General features: G+C 42.2%; 1 protein-coding gene across 2 annotated transcripts in view; it reads left to right on the forward strand.

Moving 5' to 3' along the window:
- Positions 1-20,807, forward strand: part of chd7 (chromodomain helicase DNA binding protein 7) — a 47,761-nt gene that overhangs the window by 16,241 nt on the left and 10,713 nt on the right. For both annotated transcript variants that reach the window (XM_065276210.1, XM_065276211.1), the window contains exons 3-21: positions 1,384-1,802; positions 10,539-10,674; positions 10,825-10,953; positions 11,116-11,181; positions 12,000-12,055; positions 12,471-12,585; positions 13,118-13,201; positions 13,390-13,527; positions 13,653-13,774; positions 13,919-14,162; positions 14,290-14,466; positions 14,790-14,933; positions 15,035-15,320; positions 17,016-17,226; positions 17,384-17,579; positions 17,771-17,938; positions 18,178-18,357; positions 18,547-18,657; positions 19,539-19,744. In XM_065276210.1, coding sequence (XP_065132282.1) covers positions 1,384-1,802; positions 10,539-10,674; positions 10,825-10,953; positions 11,116-11,181; positions 12,000-12,055; positions 12,471-12,585; positions 13,118-13,201; positions 13,390-13,527; positions 13,653-13,774; positions 13,919-14,162; positions 14,290-14,466; positions 14,790-14,933; positions 15,035-15,320; positions 17,016-17,226; positions 17,384-17,579; positions 17,771-17,938; positions 18,178-18,357; positions 18,547-18,657; positions 19,539-19,744 — 3,188 coding nt within the window. The remainder of the gene's footprint in view (positions 1-1,383; positions 1,803-10,538; positions 10,675-10,824; positions 10,954-11,115; positions 11,182-11,999; positions 12,056-12,470; positions 12,586-13,117; positions 13,202-13,389; positions 13,528-13,652; positions 13,775-13,918; positions 14,163-14,289; positions 14,467-14,789; positions 14,934-15,034; positions 15,321-17,015; positions 17,227-17,383; positions 17,580-17,770; positions 17,939-18,177; positions 18,358-18,546; positions 18,658-19,538; positions 19,745-20,807) is intronic.

The following is a 20,807-nucleotide window of genomic DNA, read 5'->3' on the forward strand; positions in this document are numbered from 1 at the left end:
CCCTTTAATGTATGTGTCAGTTTCAAGCTCAAAGCATTATAAACTTATTTGACACCAAAGTTTGGTTTCATTTGTTGCACTTTGTAATTCCCTGTGCAAGCCATGTCTATTCCGTGCAAGTTTGTTTATAGTTGGGTACTAGTGAACGTCTTACGGCCTCTAGGTGTTGCGGCACCATAAATTTGTAGTTCATTTAGATATGCTCTCAACCAGAAGCAAAAAGAACTTCGAGCAATGAATCTTGAAGATAAATTTTAACTAGGGTTAGGCCGTGTGTCTGGGAGTCAGCTTTTCATCAAATGAATTGGGTGTTAACTCATGGGTTTGCGCTGCAAAAAGCCTGCCGTGCTGAGCAGAGGCGCAGTGCTCCTTCAGGGAGTATTTAGCTCACCGAGTGAGCACTTTGCCTGCTAGATTAACTGACACGCCAGTCTCCCCCTCCGAGAGATGAAATCCTATATTGAACATATTGTATTCTGGACTGCTGCTGTCAAATTAGAAATGCAGAGAGCGCGTGTGGTAGGCCTATTGTCATTCATGCAATTGATTATTGGGGAGACTTGGCAAGAGGAGAGACATTTATCCGTTAAAGCAGCCGCTGAACACTCGCTGTTCCAGCTGCTGTAATGACCACCATTGCATTGGGTGTTGGGTATTTTCTGTGACCTTGCTGCTGTTTGGCATGCACAGTGCACCCATTTTTCTCATAGTGTGTTTACAGGAAATATGCATTTCATCACCACAATCATGTGGTTTACAAAGTCTTTTGTTTTAAAGCAAACTGCATGGTATACAAGAAACTGGTAGAGTAGAACGGAACGCATGGTTCAACATCTTCCAATTTGCAAAGAACAAAAAAATGTTGTATGTATCCTTAAAATGCTATGGCATTTTGCATTACAAATGCCAGTGTTTAAATTTTAGACATCAGCTAATTTAAAGTATAGATATAATTTATTAGTGTCATAATGCCTCAGTCCCATATGCTGCTGGGACTTTGGGAAGCTGGACGCTTAACACGGCTGCCAGCATGTTTCCTGTCATTTTGTCTTCGCTATGAACTGTGTGGGTACTGGAGATAACAATGCAACTGGAAGGAGAAAAACAAAACCGTTTAATTCTGTTGAACTATAACTTGCACTGGTGATAATGGGGGTTAATGAAGTCAGACCAAATAATGTGGCATCCCACGTTACATCAGTACAGAAAGTTGTGCAAATTCTGTAATTATTTTTTCCCCACAAGCAGTGATCCTAACAGCTGATGGCTTAAGATTGGTTTGCTGCTTTGTAGTCATAAATAGGAGAGATTTTTAAGTCTGTGTTTTTCCTAGTGTTTTTTTCATTCTAGGTGCTTACTAATGTCTCTCTTTCCCATCCTCAGCATTCCCCTTCAGACCCCTCCATGGAGATGGTAACATCCAGTATGACACCTGCCTCAGGCCCGAACCTGCAACCAGCCAACTGTGACATACAGCAGACTGAGAGCGAGCTCAAGCCAAAAAAGAAGAAAAAGAAGAAAGCCAAGGCCAGTGAGGGCCAGGAGGGTAATGACATCGGCAGTGAGGCTGGAGGAGCATCATTTCTGTTGAATGATGGAGATGATCTTATGACTTCCATGGATCAGCCTGCCGTTGAAAAGAAAAGCAAGAAGAAACCAAAGGAGAAGGAGCCCAAGGAGCCGAAAGAACCCAAGACTCCTAAAACTCCGAAGACTCCCAAGACACCCAAAGAACCCAAGGAACCTAAGGAGAAAAAAGTGAAGCCTGCCACCCCGAAACCTAAGACCTCTAAAAAGCCCAGGTTTGTGTCCATGCGTTTTCTTATTACAGTGCTTTGCCATAATGTATACGGTTTTATTTAAGTTCACATGTGATGGTTGCTGTCAGATGAACGAATGTATAAAGATCTGTGGACAAGTTATATTTTAGTCTTGGTTGTATTTGTGCGACATACACATGAACAGAGAGACAAAACCCTTCTTGATCATTTTGTTTATTGCACTGTAAAAATGTTTTTAGCAGTTGTTTACTGTAGAAGTATAATACCATCCATTTATGGTGCTTTTCCATCGCATAGTACCCCACGGTTGCTCACTTTGGCTTGGTTAGCTTTTCCATTGAGTTTAGTAACAATTCGGAGTGGGTGGGATTATAGGCGTGTCGTTATATTTGCGCTACCTACTGCTGTGACATCATGCAAGTGATAGCATCGTTGTACATTCCCATACATTCATTTATTTCTCAGTCCACTACAAAATTAAAATTGACCACCACAAATAGAGGTTTGCACGTCATGTTTATCACTACCTCTGTCTCACATGACAGTTTCTGTACAAACACCAGTGGCGTCGTAAGTCGACGCACTCCGCTGAGCCTCATTTAATTAGCATTTAAGCATATAAGACAACGTGCGCTTCGTGAATGTGCAGCCACATTCTGCAAGTCTGGAAAAAACTGTTATGGTGTTCCTGATTCTCAACCTGTGGATGTTTTTCATCGCTAAAAGGGAAATTGGGAACTTATAGCAGAGCACAGATGACAACATGTTTGCTCGAGACAGCGCAAGCTAGCATAAAGGTAAAGTTAATCTTTTACATTATAGCGATGACGCCGGTAGTGACGATTCTCTCAGACCAATCAGTGATCTACAGTGTTCTCGCATCACGTTTTGGTATCAGCTCAGGTCGCTTGAAACCATAAGCGAGGTGGTACTAAAAAAAGTATTGGGTACTACGTACTGCACCCAGTGGAAAAGTTCACAAAAGCAAGCTGACCCAAACCAAACTGTAGAGTACTATGCAATGGAAAAGCGCCATTAGATGTGGTGGGACTGGTATTCAGTTGTACTGTCTTAACATCAACGACTTTAAAGAGATGATATTGTCCCTTTACAAAGGCTTTGAGGGCTGTTTTTGTTTTTTAGCTTGAAGCTAGTAACACTAAACCACAAACACCATAGCATTCTCATTAAAAATCTCACCCACTTACCAAAGCTTGATGCTCATACTTGTGAAGAGTTACAAAGTATTGCTAACAATAAGGTTGCACTATACATTCTCACCTTTGCTGCTAATTCGTACTGCAAAAAAGGCTGCCGTAAACACAATATTTGTATGTTCTTTCTATATCTGCCTCTCCTCTAAATACACATCCCAATCATTATCCCGACTTTGAATGATGCTCCCTTCCTTTTCCAGCCCTTTCTTCAACCCCACCCCTCTTTAAAAGAATCATCCGGCTCAGAAATGCAAAGCAACAAGGTTTCATGGCTATTTTTTCTCTAGCTGAGGTGGTAACATGAGCCGGCTGAGGAATGTGTCAGCCTTCCCCCTTAACCTCCTCCTCCCCCCGCCCATTCGAACGCCCGTCACTCCACCGCCATGTCCCTTTCATCCAGGGGAAAAGGGCCGGGCCAATGCGAGCACTCAGCAGCGCATCTGCAGCACAGTGCCAGAGCAGTAGGTCATCTGAAGGGGGAGGGGTTGGGGAAGTGTGTATGAGCGAGAGGAAGAGGGGAGGGGGAGTATCTCCATTTAAAATGGCACCTAATGCTAGTTAGTCCACAATGCTGTCTCATTAATCATGCCGGCCTGAATTTGACCAGATCTGCTGCAGTTCTGGCTGTGTGGTATTGGTGAGCCCCTGTGAATAGTTCTTAACAGTCTGTCCCCATTTCTTATAAAGTGGGCTAGCGAGTTGAATTCTCATAGCGTGTCACACATTTGATGAGACTTTGTCATTTCCTTTCCCCTACTGTCATTTTTTGAATATTTGCAGTCCATCTTATCAGTTTTAACACTTGGCTTGTTTACTTATTTTATGTCAAGAAAATGGAGTAGAGGTAACAATGTTGGACTTTAAAAAGTCTTGTCTTTGTCTGTGTTTTAACTGACAAAAAGAAACATACTATAAATACTCATTCTTGGGCCACACCCAGGGTAAATGTGAGTGTTTGCGTGCCCCGGTCTGTTTTCCCCACGCAATCATCAAACACTTCTCAAGGATCTCTCCTTAGTGTTGCATTGCATACGGCTCTCCCCCCCACAAGATGACTGCTTTGCATTGCAAATGCACACCTCTCATCTTCAATTTATTGGCCGGTTCCCAAGCAACTATGGCAAAGCCCCCGGTTAATTCTGTGTGGTTGTTTTTCCAACTATATAAAACCATCTAATTTGGTGGGCAGTTTTCTTAGCACTTTGATTTTTATTTGGTCTCATGTCAAAGTCTCTCTTTCTCGCAGATTATCTTAGCTACATCCTGTGCACTCAGATATAAAAACCACAATAGTCGCGGTTGCATAGGAAGTGCTGCAATGTGTGTGTACTTAAAGCTCTACGCTTGCGGGACCAGCATGCCTGTCTACAGCACCTTTACACCACACCGCTCGCTTATTTGTCCCCAAACAAGCACTCTGCCATGTCTCCTCCCCACCAAGCTCTGGTGTAAAAAAGTTACATTCGGCATGACATTGAACCTCAAAGACAAAGTGCAGAGAGGTGAATAACAGAACGAAAGGAAAGGCTAAGCATCCCACTTTATACTACCAAGACTGGCAGCCCTGTCCCACCAGGGGTTGGGAGTTTTCAGTTCCTGTGAAGTCTTGTGTTTGCTGCTTTGGTGATCAGAGAAGCTACCGCCTCAAAGAGAGAGAGAGGTGCAGTGAATACATTCGAGAAGTGTGCCGAACGCTGAATGCACAGCCACTCGAGGACAAGCAAGAGAGTAAAGATGCACATCGCCAATGCTACCTCGCTGCCATCAAAGCAATACGCACTTAGAGTTACCCCCACACACGCAATATAGGCATTAAAGACGCTTTTTTTTCCGATGTAGTGTTTTTTAGGAGGCTCAAAAAGTTGATTGAATGGTCGTTGGGGAATTTAGCCATGAAGGTCCACTCCGTATTTTGTTTTACTCAAAGAATTAATGGAAAAAGACTTTAGTGCCTTTGAGGTGTTTGATGTTGTACTCTCACATGAGTGAAACCCTATTTAGTAGGGGTGGGCAAAAAAATCGATTCTTAGATGAATCGCGATTCGGACGTGGGCCGATTCTGAATCGATTCACAAATGTCAAGAATCGATTCTTAAATGTTAGTTTACAAAATAACGTCACGTTATCAGAACCAAAAGGCGGAACTCAACTGGGGGAGCGGTGATGCACACGGACAACTTAAGAGAGCGCGCCCTGCAAGAGCGCATAGCTGAGCTTACAAGAGCAGAAGAGAAAGAACGCTTTAAATGCTTGTAGGACTATACTGCATATATCTCTACATTGAATTTAGGGCTGTCACCATTACTCTATTCTTTTTGAGGTGTTTTAAAAAAAATCCTGGAGTACATGTCGAGTACTCCTTAAAATAGCGGAGATGCGGTTTAGTGAAACTAACAGTATTAGAAGCATACAAATCAGCGCTACGCTGCCTCTCTCTCCCTCTCGTTTGCTCGCTCACACACACCGTGCGTGTGAATCAGGAACTGCGTGAGGCAAGAATGCGCATCCATGTGAATTTTGGAAGTTAAAGACGACTGAGCTGCAGTGGCATGGCAAAACACATTTGAGAAGAAAGGCGCAGCAACTCAAAAAGACCTGCATGTTTCACAATTACTCCAAAAGACCATAATGACAATTTTGCGCGTGGAGCAGCAGTTGTGCGATCTACCGGCATTGCCTTTGCGATCGACGTATTGTACACCCCTGCCCTAAACCATCCGCAGACTGTTTAGATATAACATGAATATACTTCTGTAAAAATATGCACATAGTTTGTTATTCAGTCGCTGGGTGCGCTGCATTATATAAATACAGTAATACTGCCAATCACTGTGTATAATGATGATGATGATTAGACGCTTAACGTTCGTGGAAGTTAATGCCGGTTAACATATAGAATTAATATGTCACGTTAAATTAATATTTTTACTGGTTTTAATGTCTTACAACAGAAACAACACATGTATGTATATAAGAATGACATTATTTATCCCTAGTTGCATTAAAGTACAGTATATGACAGTTCAAAGACTAGCAAAAGCGCAAACATTAACCTGGCTTTGAAAGCAAATGCGACGTAATGACGTCACAGATATGCAAATTAGTACGTCAAGAATCGATTCTGAATCGAATCGGGACCCTAAGAATTGATTCTGAATCGATTCATGAGGGTCCAAGCGATTCCCACCCCTACTATTTAGATTGCTGGGCTAATAAAAGCTGAATAATTATGGGGCTGTGCTGCTTCTTGAAGATGCTAAGATCACATGACCAGCTGCTACTAAATTTAACATGGTAATGACTGACCCTTTCAGGAGATTAAAGCATCACTGACTGTTAAAAGTAGGTTTGTAACTAAAATTTGTTTTGATGCAGCATTATCAGCTAAGTGTCAATTTAAGTCCAAGATAAATATTACATTATACCCCTTTCACACAGTGCAATGATCTCATAAAATTGCAAGAGTTTCTTTTGTGTGTGAACAAACATATTACGGAATTGATCATGGGACTCATCCCTGGTGGAATCAGTCTTGTAATGCGTCCTGTGTAATCAAAAGGCAGGGTGTTTCATATTGAGAATCCACGTTGTTGCAATATAGTTATCGTCACCAGGGTTTTTAAATGCAGATCAACGTTCACAAAGAAAAAGGTCTGAAACTGGAATGAAGCAGAGATCAGGGAGCTCCTCACTTTTTCCCTGAAAGTGAGATTGTTTGCAAGATTAATTGAACCGTGAGCAATGTGCTAGATTACGAATCAGAAAATACACAAGCGTAATTTATCAAGAGAGATATCGCAGATTATGTGCAAACTTAAGGGCGCACTCACATTATTCAAACAAAACCAAACTAGGGCTGCACGATTTGGGTAATTTTTCCCATTGCGGTTATTGATGCTAATATTGCGATGTGCGATTGCAATTATAATAAATGGTATCATGAGTCAACTTGATGGGTTTTAAGGAAATCCACACACAGTTTAGGGATAATGCTAAAATGTGTATTTGTAAAACTAGAAATGTTTTCGTATTGCCACGTGATGTAGTAACTGCTCAGTGTCAGTAATCCTAAATCCTAAATACCGTCATACAACAGACGTAGAGTTTTTTTTTTCAGCTACCAGATCACTGTCAATCTCCTCTGCATCCATCTTCGCTCTGGTATTTCTGCGCCGCGCGCTCACAAGTGACGACGCACGCCACACACGTGCATGCCACACGTGCACTGCCTTTTTTGTTCGTTTTTCTTTCTTTTTTTAAACAGCAAGAAAAATCATCAAACTGTTATCAGAAAGTTTGTGTTAACAAGCCCACACATTTATTTATTTAATATAATTGCAACATTCTGCTGTCATATAATCGCACAGGCTGACATCGCGATTGCGATGCGATTAATTGTGCAGCACTAAACCAAACCATGCCCCAGCGCGATTGTCACCCCTCCCTACTCCCCCAGATGCACGCACTCACACTGTAATTCGATCCGAGTCTGGGCGCGCTTTCGTCATTACGATGCGATTGTTTTGAAAAAAGCAGGAAGTAAAGCGCTCTCTTAACACTGGAACCCACCGTAATGATAAGTCTGTGTTTTTTATTCGGAGTCATTTGGTGCGCAATTACAGACAGCCCTCTCACATGTCATCATATTGCTTAGTTGATCCGTCAAGTGTGCAGCTCGGACATTCACGTTACCCCGCTGCTCGGAGCAAAAGGTTTCTACGGAGGCAGATGAACGTGAGTGGTCGCGCAACTGACGTCTTCACCTTTTGAATCGCGCTCAGGCGCGATTGCGCTCACACCACAGCCTTCCGCGCCTGAGCCAAAGTGAACCGCGCTCCGGCCCACCTCTGCAATCCGGCCGCGGCGCGTTTAAACAATCCGCGCCCGGGCACAGAACAGAGCGATCACACTAGTCAAACAAACCAGGCTTTGGGGGTCAAACGCGCCCGAGCGCGGTTTGGTTTGGATCGTGTGAGTGCGCCCTTAGATGCTTTGGAAAGTCCACCAAGTGCACGATTACAATTACATCAAACGTCACATCCTGATGTCGCATGTCTTGACAGGCTGTGCGACTGCACACACAGATTGCCAGAACGTGTTATCAGTGTTTATACCAGAATGTCTACGTGAAAAGGGCTCTCATCAGCCAAACATGAAAGAATTATTCAGTGAACCTGTATGATGTCTGTTGCTTAATTTGTGGAAGTGATCACAGCCTCATACTTGCATGCTTATCTGTGTGGTTTTGGCATGCATGCATCTCCATCACACTGTGGTGGTCTAATAAACCTGCCTTGTCAGTGATGGCGTCTAATTAAGTAGATCCGCAGCATAGGTGACCTTGCTTTAAGAGAGCCCAAGGTGTGATGCCATCAATTCATCCTGACTTTTTTTTACACATGCGAACACAAACGCTGTGTTTCTCCTTGATTGGCTTCTAACACTTTCACACAATCCTTCAGCAAAGTCTGTATTTCTGTCTCATCCTCTAATACCACGGCACACTTTCTGTCTATTCCTACATAACTTATCCACTCCAAGAAAGGCTGACTTTTCCCCTCCCATAATTCAGGCCCAGTTTAGTGTGATTTTATCTTCCTTTTTGATTTAACTTGATAGCGTTTGGTTTATAGAGAGATGTTTGTCTGTCTCTTAGAGGCTTTGTTTTGTCTTATTCTTTATGATTCATTACTATCCTGTTTGTTTTGAAGGGCACAGGCATCCATTTTGTACCGTATGCCTTTGTAAACCTGTTGTAGCATGTTCATCTTCTATTTCACGTTCTTGTTTATGTATGCGTGTTTACGTTTGCGCCTGTGCGATACTGCAAGGGCTGTTGGGAGTAAACAGTCGTGTGTGTGTGTGTATGTGCATGTGCGAGCAGCTGCTGTTAGAGCGAGCACCATGGGGGGGTCCAGCTGAAGATGAGTCATCTCACTGGCGGGCGGCAGGTGTCCCATTAACCCCCCGGCCTTCTCTCCTTCTCCTGAGTGTCAGCACTGGAGCGGAGAGGCTCACACAAACCTGCAGCAGGGTCTGTGTCCTTTCCCTACTAATGCCAATTAGCCCCTCATTCTCCTCCTGTTCATCTCAAAGGCCACATGCGGCCAGGCGCGGCCCACTACAGAATGTGTCGCTTGCGTCCTGTCCTGTGATTCATAAAGGTCGGCTATCGAAAGGAAGCCCCCCCTTCTCCACCGAGAGTGCTCTTCCTGCCCTCATGGATCTCTTTTCTTCCTTTTCTTTGTGCCGACTTTTTTCTCCTTACTTCTGGCCGTGTTTGCTGAGCAGTGACAGTATGAAACCCAAAGCCGGCGAGCGGCGCGGCTGCAGGTGCTTGAGGAGTGTTGGAGAGAGAGACTCTGACTGAGGGAAGCAGATGGCTTTAGCCAGTGGCATCCAGCCAGAGGAACAGGTGCGGGTCACGTGACCGCCGGTTACCAGGGCGATTTGATTGCTCTTGGCGTGCAAATGAAAAGAGAGGGGGGCCCAGAGCGAGAGAGCACGAGAGCCTCCAGGGCATTGTGTAATCTGTGGCAAGGAGAGAGAGCGAGACACTGAACTGGAAGTGGAGTTAACTAGTCCTCCTTCTCTCCTCTCTCACGTCTCCTCTTTTATGTTTTTGAAACTGAGAATATGTTGGGAAGAGACCAGTTTTAATTCCTTTCCATCATTTCTTAATTCCACTGTGTGTGTACTTAAAGATTACTTTTTTTTGTCCGTCTTGTGTCATAAATGTTCCTGTTTAGTTGGAAGATGACTTTACATTTACCATCTAAAACTCCTTCATTAACATTAACGGAGTCATTTTTTGAGATTTTATGGTTTTCTACATAAAATCCAACATAATGTAAAGAACATTCTGTGAAAAATAACCTTGATATCTTTAATATTATCAAATAATATCAAAGATTAGGGTATAAGAAAAAAGAGATACAGGGGCATATCAGGATATTTTGTGTGCAGATGTTGTATCGATTATCAAAAACGCAATATCGTTGTTGTTTTTATCATACAAGATTCATGGCAGTCGTTTAATTTTGAGTTTACATCCCTGCCGATAGATAGCAGTCGTCTTATCTGTAAACTTTTAAGAGTGACATGAAGTATTTGCTAAGGTTTGCATATGATGGTGTGTTCTTGATGACCGCTTTCCTAAAATGATGTCCTATATTCCAAAAATAAGAAATGAGTAACTCAATATATTGTCTTGCGCACAGTAGCCCAATGCATGCGAATTATCAAATCGCAACCTCTATATCACGATAAGTATCGTATCGCCAGATTCTTGCTGATACACAGCCCTGGTCAAAGATTAAAGTGAAAAATACAAATAAAACCAGTGAATGAAATCAAACTTTCCTCCTAATCTCATAATTAGGTTGAGGCTTTGACACTGCACGACTATTTAAGCAATCTGAAATTACAGTGTTTGTTAGCTTAATTTTTTAACCATTACTATGCAGTGACTTTCAATCTAGAAACTGTGGTTTTGTTGGTATGACACTCAATCTAACCAAATCTTTTTGGTCACCCACAGTGTCAAGAAATCTGAAACTGAGTCCAGTAACAGCACCAAGAAAGAGACAAAGCGCAAGAGAGAGCCCTCCGTCACATCTGACGTAGAGAAATCGCCTCCACATTCACCAGAGGAAGAGGAGGATGATGGTGTGCAGGTAAAGTTGACGTTTTAAACAGTTAAAAGTTCTTGTTTGTCTTTAAGCAAAGCATGAATGTTTCCAATGAATAACAACAACTTAAGCAAAACATTTTATGGTTTAGTGATTTTGGTATTCTGATGTTCTACATCTCTGTCATTACTACAGAAAAGACGATCTAGCCGGCAAGTCAAGAGGAAGCGTTATACTGAAGACCTTGAGTTCAAGATTTCAGACGATGATGATGGAGATGACTCAACAGGACCAAAGACTCCTTCAGCTACTTCAGAGCAGCAGGTCAGTATCATGAAAACCTGTGGATGTGGGTGTGTGTGTTAAATTTGCATGTATGCAATTATGAACACGACTTAAGTCATTACGTCAATGGCAGGAAACTGCTGATGTAATATGCTGTTTGCTATGCATGTTATGCATCTTTTGTTACCCTGTGGGTTGCAGGAGATGCCAGATGCAGAGGGCCCCGTGGTGGAGAAGATCATGGGGATGCGCATGGGAAAGAAAGAGGTGAGCTAAGCAGCCCGAAATCCTCTCACATGAGCTTTAGCTGCTGCTGCTGCTGCTGCTGGTCTCTATTGGAATCAGGGTAGCTTACATCTAACATCTGTCTCAAATCCCGCTCCAGACCCTGTTATTGCCGAGGACATGTCTGAGTGGGCTGATATTGTCTTCAGCTGACAGTAGTGGTAATATTAATCTGGTACAGGCCAACAGCGCTGCTGAGCCGTGGCCGGTTTAAAGCAAAGCTGGTGCGAGGTCTTGAGATGAAGCCTTGCAAGAATAAACTGTCTCTCAGCGTGATTAATCTCAGACCGCGCAATGTTACTCCTTTGAAACGGCTCCACAAAACAAAGCTCCCCGAGCTCGGCAGCCAAAAATAATATGCTGTGAACGGCTCTTAGTAGCGCAGCTGCAAATGGGCTCCCGCCCGAGGAAATGGTAGGTTTGGCGTCTGCCGTAGTGCTGTGGTTTTGGCAGGAAGCCAGGCCCCGGGTCAGCTCCCTGTGAATGGGGCTGTGTGTGGTAGAGGAGCTGATGTGATTCATGACTCAGCCACACAGCGTACTACTAGCCGGAGAAACCGAATAGTAGGATTGCTCTTTTTCGCCTCCTGGTCTTACAGTTATCGCACTGCTTTTTTGTCCTGAAGCATTACAGTTCAAGGGCAGATTTCAATAATAAAATGCACTGCTTCGCAAGTAGTTTGTGACAGGAAATGGGTTGTGCTTTTGATGTCTGGGTGTTATTGACATGCTCTAGTGATTTTTAGATTTTAAACATTTTACAGATAAACAAATTTTAAACATACACTTTTTATTTTGCAGCTGGAGTCTGGTGAAGAGGTTGAAGTTGAGGAGTTTTATGTCAAATTTAAAGGCTTGTAAGTATCCATTTTAAGGTGCTTGCCATCTAATGCATTTTTATTATTCTCTTTAATTATGAAAATAACTGAAATTATTACATGAGTCTAGAAGTCTTATGTTAGAGCAAAGACTGTTGCATATTATGTTAGATCATGTGTTCTTTAAAGTTAAATATTAATTGCAAAATAGTGCAAACACATTACTACTTCTTTACTGTGCCCCATTAAATTATCATGCTATCAGCTTTTTACATGTCCCGTCAATACCTCTTTGTTTAGGAACATAGTGCCAAATGTTTCGTTCATAAACAAGACTAAACATTCCAGCTGAATTTATAAAGAGTTTATTGTTTGTGTTTAGGCTTTTAAGCGTTAAAATGTAAATGCTGGCTGAGGTCACTCAGTGAAAATGTTTTGTTGTTGTTTTTTCCAGCTCATACCTGCACTGTCGCTGGGCTGACATTGAAGAGCTAGAAAAGGATAAGCGTATTCAGCAGAAGGTCAAGAGGTTTAGAGCCAAGCAAGCCCTCAATAACTTTATAACTGAGGTTAGCATCTACCCTCCATTTTCCTTGTCATCCACCATTTTGTCATTTTCTTTTTCCGTTTATTTTATGGCCCTCACTGATAATGGCGGCAGTATGTATGCTCAACAGTGGTGTGTTGTGCTGGTATTATGGTGGCTTTATGAACAATCTCATCCACGCTAAAGCAATAAAACGCCTCACTGGAAGCCCTTATCTCTGTTGCACGCAATCTCCCAGTGCACATGCCACCCAGCTGAGTTCACAAGTTTTAAGTAATTCAAGCAGTGGTGTTAAAATCTGTGCCGTTGAAGACTTCTTTTCTGGAATACAGCAACGCATTTTATTTGAAAGGGTTTTTCAATCCATCAAACCCAGGTGGGGTTTTCCCTGAGAAATTTATGCCACCCACATCAGAAAGCTCAAAAAAAAAAATGTGTTCCACCAGCAGGTAGATTTTCATTTCAAGGCTTGTTGTAGTTCGAGGCTCGAGCAGCAGTGAAACCACCATTCTGCGATGCTCCATCTAACCAATCAATCACACTTTCATTGACAGATGGATGATGAGCCCTTCAACCCAGATTATGTGGAGGTGGACCGAGTTCTGGATGTGTCTGAAAGCACAGATGAAAATGGAGAGGTATGACTTCTCGCTCATCCATCTGTTCTTCAACTGTTCATCAAGTCATCTGTCCCTCAAAACATAGATTTACTTTGATTAAAGCTCTTGCTTGATCGGTTACTGCTATAAAGATGTCAGTCAGACCACCCCCTGAGATAAATGTGAGGGCTTTCTTTTGCATAACTTGTTGATGCTTGTTCCTGCAGCTTGTAACTTTGTACCTGGTGAAGTGGTGCTCCTTGCCCTACGAGGACAGCACGTGGGAGCTGAAAGCTGACATTGACCAAGGGAAAATTGAAGAGTTTGAGAGAGTGATGGCCCGCGAGCCAGAGCCAAAGCGCGTGGTAAGAGCTGGCTCTCGTCTAGCGCTCTCTTTATTTTCTCTTGAGTGCTGAGCAAGTGAGGGGAGAGGGCCACGTTCTTGCGGTTGCACGGAAACCACTAACGGGAATTGTTTTATTTGAAACAGGAGCGACCTCCCGCTAGCGACTGGCAGAAATCCGAGAGTTCCAGAGAATATAAAAACGGCAATGCGCTCAGGGAATACCAGCTGGAGGGAGTCAACTGGCTGCTCTTCAACTGGTACAACACGTATGTATGCAATTACCCAGCCGTACAGCTGCACAGCTCACTTGTACACAAGCTAAATCTGCAATTGCACTGGTGCACATCACATTTGTTTTGTGCTAGTGAAGTGCATTTATGAAAATCTTTGCTTTTTCTTTTTGCTCTTAGACGAAACTGTATTTTAGCCGATGAAATGGGTCTTGGGAAAACGATCCAGTCCATCACATTCCTCTATGAGATATACCTGAAGGGAATCTGTGGTCCTTACCTGGTGATCGCTCCTCTCTCCACCATTCCCAACTGGGAGAGAGAGTTCAGGACATGGACCGAGCTCAACGTAGTGGTTTATCACGGTAGCCAAGCCAGCAGAAAAACTATTCAGGCTTATGAGATGTACCACAGGGACTCACAGGTAAACATTTCCTACATTTGGTATACGCCGAGAGGTATTGTTGCACAATACGCGAGATATCTGAAGGATTTTATACATGAAACTCTGCTTTGAAGGGTCTTTATAACCAACATATCTCTTCTTGCAGGGTCGTGTAATAAAGGGAGCCTACAAATTCCATGCAATCATCACCACTTTTGAGATGATCTTGACGGATTGTCCTGAGTTACGAAACGTTGCTTGGCGTTGTGTGATTATTGATGAGGCTCATAGGCTCAAGAACAGAAACTGCAAGTTGCTTGAGGGCCTGAAGATGATGGACATGGTTGGTGCCTCACTTTTAGTACACAATTTTACCACAAACTGCTGTCAGTCTTAGCTTAGATCTGTTTGATGCCTTTCTCTTACTGTTATTCTAATGTAAATGTTGCTCTGCCTGAGGCATTTGGGAAATGTACGTTTGTTTTGTTGCGTTATGGTCTAAAATATTTACTTAATAAAACTTGACTGAGTAGTAAAATCAGATCGTTTCATGTTTCTTTTTAATAAACCAAACTGATTCACAAATCTGAATAATTTCCCAGATTCTAGCTGATACAAAAATTCACTGGTCAAAAGTCAACTAATGATATTCTTGATCTTCCATAGGAACACAAAGTCCTGTTGACTGGGACCCCACTGCAAAACACAGTTGAGGAACTCTTCAGTCTCCTTAATTTCCTGGAGCCAGACCGGTTTCCATCAGAGTCCACCTTCATGATGGAGTTTGGAGATCTTAAAACAGAGGAACAGGTACAGAAAATCAATGTTTGTTTTTACTCACCGCACTCTGCGTGTAAAGCCTTTCAATGCTGCCTGGATAGATGATCTCTAATAGTAAATGTTTGTTTTAGGTGCAAAAGCTGCAAGGCATTTTGAAGCCCATGATGTTGCGGCGACTGAAGGAGGATGTGGAGAAGAATCTTGCACCGAAAGAGGAGACCATCATTGAGGTGGAACTGACCAATGTGCAGAAGAAATACTACCGTGCAATTTTGGAGAAGAACTTTGCTTTCCTATCCAAGGGTGGAGCAGGGGGTGGTGGAGGAGGGGGAGGAGGAGGAGGATCCAATGTTCCCAACCTGCTGAACACCATGATGGAGCTGAGAAAGTGCTGTAATCATCCCTACCTCATCAATGGTGAGTAGAATTCTGAACTAAACAAACCCTTAAAAAAGGAAATATTTGCTGTTTTTATTGTTTTATACTGTTGACTGAGTTCTTACTTATGATGTTTGTGTAGTTTTTACCTTCAAAAACATCAAAAGCACTAAGTAATACGCTATTTTGTACCCTTGTTTTGATTGGTGCGCCACATTAAAGACCTGGAAGTAAACGCCCACTTCTATGATTGGATAGCTTCATTTTCCATCATTCCATACAGGGAATTGTTTTGAAAACCTTAATGTGTAAAAATAGCATTCGGACACACATATTTGAGCCACAAAAGATTCTGGGTGCTAGAGATGATGCACATAAATGACAATACGTATGGTGATGTAGCAACAAAACTTCAAACCTGGCATGACCAAGGCCTTTCCACACGGACACGGGTATTTTTATAACAGTGACTTTTTACGCGTTTTTTACGAAAACACAGTATCACGGCACTGAAACCAAACATTTTTGAAAACCCATGCCAGGGTGAGTTTTTAGGAAAAGCCGGTTGCAGTGTTGTCATGTAGACAGTAAAACCGGGGGTTTTGCCTTGTGAGGTCACTTTTGTTAGGCTTCTGATTGGCCAAGGTGGCTTTACGATTTGAGTTACATCGCCGCCTGCTGGTGTAGCATGTTCTTGACAGTACTTGATAGCGTGTGTTTGGTTTTTCATGAGGATAGAGATTTCTTTTTAACCGAGCATGTGTGGACTAGGCCTAAATTACCGTATATAACACAGCAAGCGCGCATCAGAATCTAAATCGCGGATGGTAAGTCCTCATAACTAACTTGTATATTTCTAACGTTTTATTACAGTAAATCTTTATTATTAATCGTTTAAGGTTTTTTGTAAATAAGAACAGTTAAACATACGTGTTTAGACACCGGATGTTACACACAATCAGGACATATCGAGCAATCTCTAATAAAGCAAAAGTGACACATAGTAACTTACTAAAATGTTTAACTCGCATAAGACCGTTGTGCCATTCCTGTCAGATCCAATATTGATGGTACAACATTGCTTTTTAATCCGTCTCTGCAAATCCAGCATCAACATGTGGCTCTTTACAAGTGAATCCGCGGTACAATGAGGTAGTAAACAAACACTCTGTTTTCCCCACGCGTGCTGGAGATTTTTTAAAAACAAACTTCAACCACACATTCCTAATGTTAGGTTCCCAGGGAAGGTTTTACAGCGACTGTGTTCTTCCACAACCGGGCGCTGTACAAACTTTGGCGATCTTTAATGGCATGTTTGCTGATACGGTTTGCTTCGCCACACATGTGTTACTTCCCCTCATGCGAACCTGTGGGCGGGGCTACAAAAGTAGTCATTGCCATTCAACATTGGAGGTGGTGTTTAAAATCTTTACAATTCCATACATTGGCACATTCCTCGACCGGCCGTTTTCTGGGCTTGGTGCCAAATCTGTTATTTCAGTGGCAAGGACGTTTTCAGTTCTGAAACTTGCAGGATGTTTAAGTACGATGAACTCTTATATAACAAAAATCAAGTTAAAATTGATTCTTTAATTCACTGCTCCTTTAAAACCTTTCAGTATTTACACCAGTTGAGGGCTTGTTTTGATAGCCAGTTCTACTGAGTACAGTTTGTAACTGCTTCACTGGTAACATGCAAGCTAAAATACACTTTTTTTTAATGTGTCTGTGTAGGTGCTGAGGAGAAGATAATGGAGGAGTTTAGGGAGAGCCACCCCACAGACCTCATTGACTTCCACCTCCAGGCCATGGTCCAGGCTGCAGGAAAACTGGTGCTGATCGACAAGCTGCTCCCCAAACTGAAGGCTGGGGGTCACCGTGTGCTCATCTTTTCCCAGATGGTGCGCTGTCTGGACATCCTGGAGGACTACCTCATCCAGAGACGGTAGGATCTTACTGCCAGCAAATTAGATAGATGCATCTTTTGAATGCGTTTTTGGTCTCATTTGTTGGTGTGCAAGTTAGAATTTTTATTTACCAGCTGGTTAATGGAATTTATTTTTTATTTTTTGCTAATGTGTGCTTTATGTCCCACACTTTAGGTATCCATATGAGCGTATAGATGGCCGAGTTAGAGGAAATCTCCGTCAGGCAGCTATTGACCGCTTCTCACGGCCAGACTCGGACCGTTTTGTGTTCCTGCTGTGCACCAGGGCTGGAGGCCTCGGTATTAACTTAACTGCAGCTGATACCTGCATAATATTCGACTCTGACTGGAACCCTCAGAATGACTTACAGGTAAGCTTGTTTTTTAACCATGTACAGTCTTTGCAACTGAAATTACTGGATCTTTATGCAAAGCCATTTTATTTTTTCAAAGCTTCTTATAATAGAGCACTGCCAGCTGAGTTACTGGATGGAATGCAGCTATCATATTATCCAACCATAGCAGTTTTTTCAATATGTGTGTGTGTGACTGTTGCCTTCAGGCACAAGCTCGATGCCACAGGATCGGACAGAGCAAGGCTGTGAAGATTTACCGCCTGATCACCAGAAACTCTTACGAAAGGGAGATGTTTGACAAGGCCAGTCTGAAGCTGGGACTGGACAAGGCTGTTCTTCAGTCCATGAGTGGGAGGGAGAATGCCGCCAATGGGGTATGAACTGCACACAGCGCCACCATTTTGTGAAGTTGCACGGAAACAGTATTCCATATGGTTCATTAATCAAATATACTTTCCACATGTTGGCAGGCAGTGGATGGACCACTAATTCCTGTGCACTGAGACTTATTTTCCTTCTTACACTCTGTCTAAATATGTCCACTCTATAAAAATACCCCAGATGAAAACTGTAAATTTATTGAAGTTAATTCATTGCCTATGCACTTTTTTAGGTTCAACAGCTCTCTAAAAAGGAGATTGAGGACCTTCTGCGGAAAGGAGCGTATGGGGCTTTAATGGATGAGGAGGATGAAGGATCCAAATTCTGTGAGGAAGACATTGACCAGATTTTGCAAAGACGTACACAGACCATTACTATTGAGTCCGAGGGCAAAGGCTCAACATTTGCTAAGGTGATAACACTTTTATGTCTTTTCCCAAGTACTTTTATGTAACGCATTATTGACAAACCAATGCATCACCATTACATAATTGCCTATATATGGGCTCACTACCTATTTCATCATGCTCTTAAAATAGACTTGCCTAAAGGGTAAAATGTCTTTGAACTCACTATTAATTTTTTCTTTTTTTGCTACCAGGCAAGTTTTGTGTCCTCTGGGAACAGAACAGACATTTCTCTAGAGGACCCAGATTTCTGGCAGAAATGGGCAAAGAAGGCAGAGCTGGACCTGGATGTGCTCCATGGCAGGGTAAGGGGTTTTCTTGTGCTGTGAAATACCTCACAGTTGATGTTAGAAGTAATCTGTACGTCTGTAGCATCTCTTGTTTAAGTACTTGTGACTGACTCATTTCATTAATGTCAGGGTCATGCATTAGCAAATTTGGATGGATATATGTCCAAGAATGGTTAAGTGAAAATGCAGGTCTCGTGTCAATGGGGCTTGATGTGTCACTCCTCATAAATGTGCTATCTGAGCATAATTAATGAGGCTTATTTCCCAAGGCTAACAGTGTGTGAAATGCAGTCATAATTGAGCAAAGGCGAATTTGTTCAAAGTTGTCCATGGGAAGTGTGTTCTGTAATTACCACTAGATTTTGCACTCAGGAGAATAAAAGGTTGTAAGCAGCTTATATTTGCTTCAACCGAAAAGTCATAAGTCTACATCATAAAAATGCTTTATCACAATTTTGTTTTTTGCATGCGAGTTGTGATCTAGGGCTGTGAAAATAAATCGCATTCAAAAGAAGTTTGTTTTTGCATAATATGTGTGTTCATTTTGTGTAATTATTTTGTATATATAAATACACACACGCATGGATGAAAATTTATATTAAAACAATTATACATAAATGTTTCCTAAATTTATAAATATATGTGTGTATTAATATACATATTAATTATACACAATACACACAAATATGTATTATGCAAACAATGTCTTATTTTTAATGCGATTAATAATGATTAATCTTTTGACAGCCCTACTCATGTCTTTATTTTGCAGTTTAGTTGTGGTTTAAATCTACACTATGGCAAATTGCATATATGAGTGTTGAAAACTCAAAACTCTCCCTTCTGTCTTAAATGCTATAGTGAGCTATCTGACATTAAATTCTATCTCCCGTCAGAATAATCTGGTGATTGACACTCCGCGAGTGAGAAAGCAGACACGTCACTACAGTTCAATGAAGGAGGATGATTTGATGGAGTACTCTGAGCTTGAGAGTGATTCTGAGGACAAGCCGATTCAGAAACCGCGAAGGCCTCAGGACCGAACCCAGGGGTATCCCCGCAGTGAATGCTTCAGGGTGGAGAAGAACCTGCTGGTATATGGGTGAGTGGAGTCGGGAAATATTATATTTTTTACCAGCTTGGTATTTATTACTTTCTTATTTAAAAAAATCATGCAGTCCTGGGGATTTTATTTCTATAAATAGTTTCCTCCTTATGATTTGAGTAGCATCTGCTATGTATACATGACCCTGTTGTGGATGACAAAATCTGTCCCACTCTGACTATTTGGATCATATCTTCCTAAAGCACAAATTAAGCTTTTGGATTTCTTTGCCATAGCTCCCAGTGAAAACCAGATTAAGCAGGAAGGACCATCCCAGTGCCATGAGACAGGATATTCTGCTTCCTGCTTTGTTACATTGCCGTCTAAATACCCCTTGTCTCATCTTGTTTTCCATTTGGAATGAGAATATCTGGTAGCTCACAGCCCACCAGTATAGTGGCCGAGTTTGTCACACTTGCTTGTCTCGGGGCAGTGGCAGAAACGCGGCTATCTAACGCGTGCAGTTAATTAAACGCCAGGCCTCAGTGCACTCAGCACTAATCATGCCTGGCTGCACGCACCATGTCTGACCAGTATTTTTTTTTTCTTTTTTCAGTCAGACGTGTCTAGACCCCTGGGCTACACGGCAAATTAGGTCCATCATGTCGGAGGGCCTTGTCTCTCATGATTTTTCTTTTTTGGGGGGGAGCAATGTAGGGCTGTAAAATCAAAACAGACTTCCCCTCCTTTTCCCCAAAAGCCCTGCAGGCCTGTGCTTAGACAGAGCTTGAGTGCTTCCATCAAATAACAAGGGCACTGGGTCTCCTCATGGTCATGTACTATGCCACAAGTCAGTAGTGCCACTCCCTTCATTTAAAAAGATAAACTAAGAGGCGTAATAGAGTAATACTATGCTTAAACGGTTCTTTGGTCCATTTACTGTTTCTGAGCAGGTTAAATTCCCTTTTTAAATTAGCAAAAACAATATAATATAACTCAATGTCAATATCAGGGTTCAAAAGGATGTGAATTTTTGGAATATTCAATGGGAACATAGAAATTAGGCTATTTCATGATATTTTTTCGAGCTCTGGCTAACTTCTTTTTTTCTGCTGTGCAT

This window comes from Paramisgurnus dabryanus, chromosome 6 (genome assembly GCF_030506205.2).
Source record: "Paramisgurnus dabryanus chromosome 6, PD_genome_1.1, whole genome shotgun sequence".
In the NCBI taxonomy this organism is placed as follows: Eukaryota; Metazoa; Chordata; class Actinopteri; order Cypriniformes; family Cobitidae; genus Paramisgurnus; species Paramisgurnus dabryanus.